Source organism: Austrofundulus limnaeus, unplaced genomic scaffold (genome assembly GCF_001266775.1).
Source record: "Austrofundulus limnaeus strain Quisiro unplaced genomic scaffold, Austrofundulus_limnaeus-1.0 Scaffold49, whole genome shotgun sequence".
Lineage (NCBI taxonomy): Eukaryota > Metazoa > Chordata > Actinopteri > Cyprinodontiformes > Rivulidae > Austrofundulus > Austrofundulus limnaeus.
Genome location: NW_013952451.1, coordinates 986565 through 989713, shown reverse-complemented (window position 1 = coordinate 989713; position 3149 = coordinate 986565). Strand labels below are relative to the sequence as shown.

General features: G+C 37.7%; 1 protein-coding gene across 1 annotated transcript in view; it reads right to left on the bottom strand.

Moving 5' to 3' along the window:
* Nucleotides 1–3149, bottom strand: part of pxdc1b (PX domain containing 1b) — a gene marked incomplete at its 5' end in the record, with an annotated part of 12660 nt that continues 9511 nt past the window's right edge. The window contains 4 exon segments of the mRNA XM_014008367.1: nt 1–1420; nt 1837–1948; nt 2047–2164; nt 2623–2714. Of these exon segments, the coding sequence (XP_013863821.1) occupies nt 1297–1420; nt 1837–1948; nt 2047–2164; nt 2623–2714 (446 nt within the window). The 3' untranslated portion in view covers nt 1–1296.

Genomic DNA, 3149 nt, shown 5'->3' with positions numbered 1-3149 from the left:
AGTCACATCAGAACAAATGAAGTTTAGTTTCACTTCGCTCTTCGAGAACCATCATGTCATGGAACCACATATAATTCACAGCAAAAACAACAAAAAATTGTGTTAAGCTGGAACACAGTCTGAAAGTGAATGCTGGTGAAAATAGCGCCATAAACAAYAGGAACACACAGAGCTTCAGGACAGATTTTCAGAGAGGTAATACTGTGGTTAACACGTCGGGGAGTAGTTCGAATGAGAAAACAATGGGAGCTGCAGATGCATGAATTACGGCTAAACAAGAACAACAGCTTAAAGGAACAGTTCGGATATTCTGAAACGAGGTTCTGTAGAAAGGTTAYGAACATGGRTAWCTTACACACTTTTTTGAGCATCTGTTTGCAGAAATAGAGATGAGTTCTAATCAGGTTGRCGAGCTGAAAGCTAGTCAGAGCACGGCAAAGACCAAAGGGGATTGAGGCCTTAAAAAATCTTAAAGCAACTCAATAAACGGTTTATGTGAATGCTGTTTTAAAAACGTTTATCAAATGTTATAGAAACAACCAAAACTAATGGCAATGTAGACGTTTATAAAATGGCGGTTTAGCTGCAATCAAATTTTTGTGATCAGTTTTAAGTCGGCAGAAATCCACTTTGTTATTATCCTGGCTCAGACTTGCTGTTAGCTCTTTTATCCAGTCGAATTAAACTCAAGGTTTTCAAACTGAGAAGGKTCAAATTGCTATATAAAGAAGAGAAGTTATAAAGTGTTCATAACGTTTTTTATKAACCTCACTTTAAAAGATTTGAAATATTTCTTTACAGAGAAGACAACAAGAAACTAAACGAGACTAATAAAATGACTCGGTGAATTGAAAACTTTGCTACTTAAACACCAAATAAGTTATAGCTGTTTCCAAACTTCTGATGATGCATGGTCCTTATACAGCCATCATAGTTGTACTCCAAACAACAAACACTGATATTAGATTAGAATTCTGTTCCATTAAAGCAGCCGTGTAACATTTTATATATAGAAATGTTGCCGTGAAGTTCTTCTGTTGCTGCCACCATTACGCTGCATCGCTTTTAACGTCTTTTGCAGCCAKATGATAAAAGAAGTAAGGCTCCGGATGAGGCACACTGGTTTRTGTTCCATAAATGAAGTTGTGGTGCTTGTTTCCTCTACAGTCTTGGTGCGTTCTCTAAGAAACGTAAGCAGCTGTAAGGGCTGTTGAGACACGCAGCAGCAGCATGGAACTGGAGCAGCTATGTGTGGCATTGCATAGTTTGGTTCCACTGAAGAGACATCCGTCCACTTCATTCCAGGATGTCAGTTTCAAACGGGACCAGGTGGTAGTAGGACAAGTTGGTGACATAAGCTTCTGTTTCCTCATCACATACTTCGGCTTCCATTGGCAAAAACTCGGGTTCATCCTCGTACCTGGAAAATGAAGATAATGATAGTTTTAGATATGTTAACTGTAAAAAGCACATAACCCTGTTGAGAACGTAAAACCTTCAGTTTAAGGGGGGAAGWGAACATGTTTTGTGTGAAACACCAAACGGAATGTGTTCCTCTTTTGACTCCAACTCAAAAAAGGAAGGAAGAGGTGTTCAGACACACTTCCTGTCTAGTTTGAAGTGGGTGGAGGGTCAATTATAGGGACCTCTTAACTCAATTGCAAGCCTGAGAATTGTAAGTTTTTGGGGGGGAAACAGGCACTACATTTGTTTTGGCTTACAACAAACTTCATGCAAATTTGACTGATAATAATCTTACTGAGTCCTAAAAGGTAAACAGAATCATAGTAAAAAGCAGATAAAAATTCTGTATTGGTGTGTTTTCATAACACTCACGTGTGCTCTACAGAGTCTGTAGATGAAGGCCTCTCTTTTTCCTCTGGGATACTGTGATCAAATACAATCGTTTCTGTATTGGCCAGACAGAATCCATTCGACCGCATGATTTCTACAAGGTACAGAGAGCAATGTTTCATCACTTTATCTTGGCTTTAAGGACAACAGCAGATGATCAATATTTTTTTCTTGCTACACAAGTACATTTACCTGATATCTTGATTGGACTCTGAAAGCATGGCTGGATTCTGTGGACTTCGTCATTCCTTAACACTTGGTCCAGCGGCGAGCGCTCAAAGAAAGTCAACATCACCTCTGACCTGGAGTACTGCAGAGAGAAGGCTTTGTTAGTTCATAGCTTTTGTACAGACAGGAGATTATTGTCAGTGCTCTAACTCAGCAGTCAGCAAAATATCTAGACGACAGTAAGTACTTTGGTACAAATCATGAGATGTGTAATTTTTTCATAMATTTTCTTTGAACCCAGATTTTAACACATGCTATTTGTTCTTTTGAGTTATATATGATGGTTCTTTTTGAGTTGAAAACAAGATAATATCATAGGTTTAACTAATTACTGCTTTATCAAACAAGTACAGGAGACTGTACACTTCACACCAAAGGAAGAATGAGCTAGATCAAAATTATTTGAACTTTTAAGTTACATTCAGTTGGTTTGCTGCTTGCAGACACAACATGGAGTATTTGCAAGTGTGTAGTTTGCATGTCATCTGTCACATTCCTCAGTTGTTTTGTATTTGATGTTGTTTCAGTTAAAGAACTGACCTTGCACGGCATGTTAATGGCATTTTTTAGTAGTCTTTCCACCTCATTTAGCTTCTCCTCTGTGTCGTGTGCCTCTTTGATTTTGACCAAACCTGCAACAAAAATAAACAAGTACATAAATAAAAATTGAACATGGAATTTGTGCTGAATATTTTTGAAATGAGACTTAAGGTTCTCCTGCCCTTTTTTATTGTAAGTTTGGCTTAAAGTAGTCATTTGTATTATGACACTTAAAGTCCATCTTAAAGTTTGACGCCAACCATCCATTGTTATTAAAATCTAGGCAAGTGAGGAAAATTCAGAAGTTGAAGCCAGAATAGGACCAATGGTCCCACAGCCTGGTYTGAGTTTCATGCACTCCTTCAGTGTAAATGATTGAGACATTACACTTAGTTTAAAAAAGGTCATACGTATATTACCACGATTCTGTACAAGGCACAATCCTATAATGAGCAGACCCTGGTTACAAAAACAATTTTAAAAACATGGCAGCAAGAAACTAATATGGCAGTTATATATATATATAT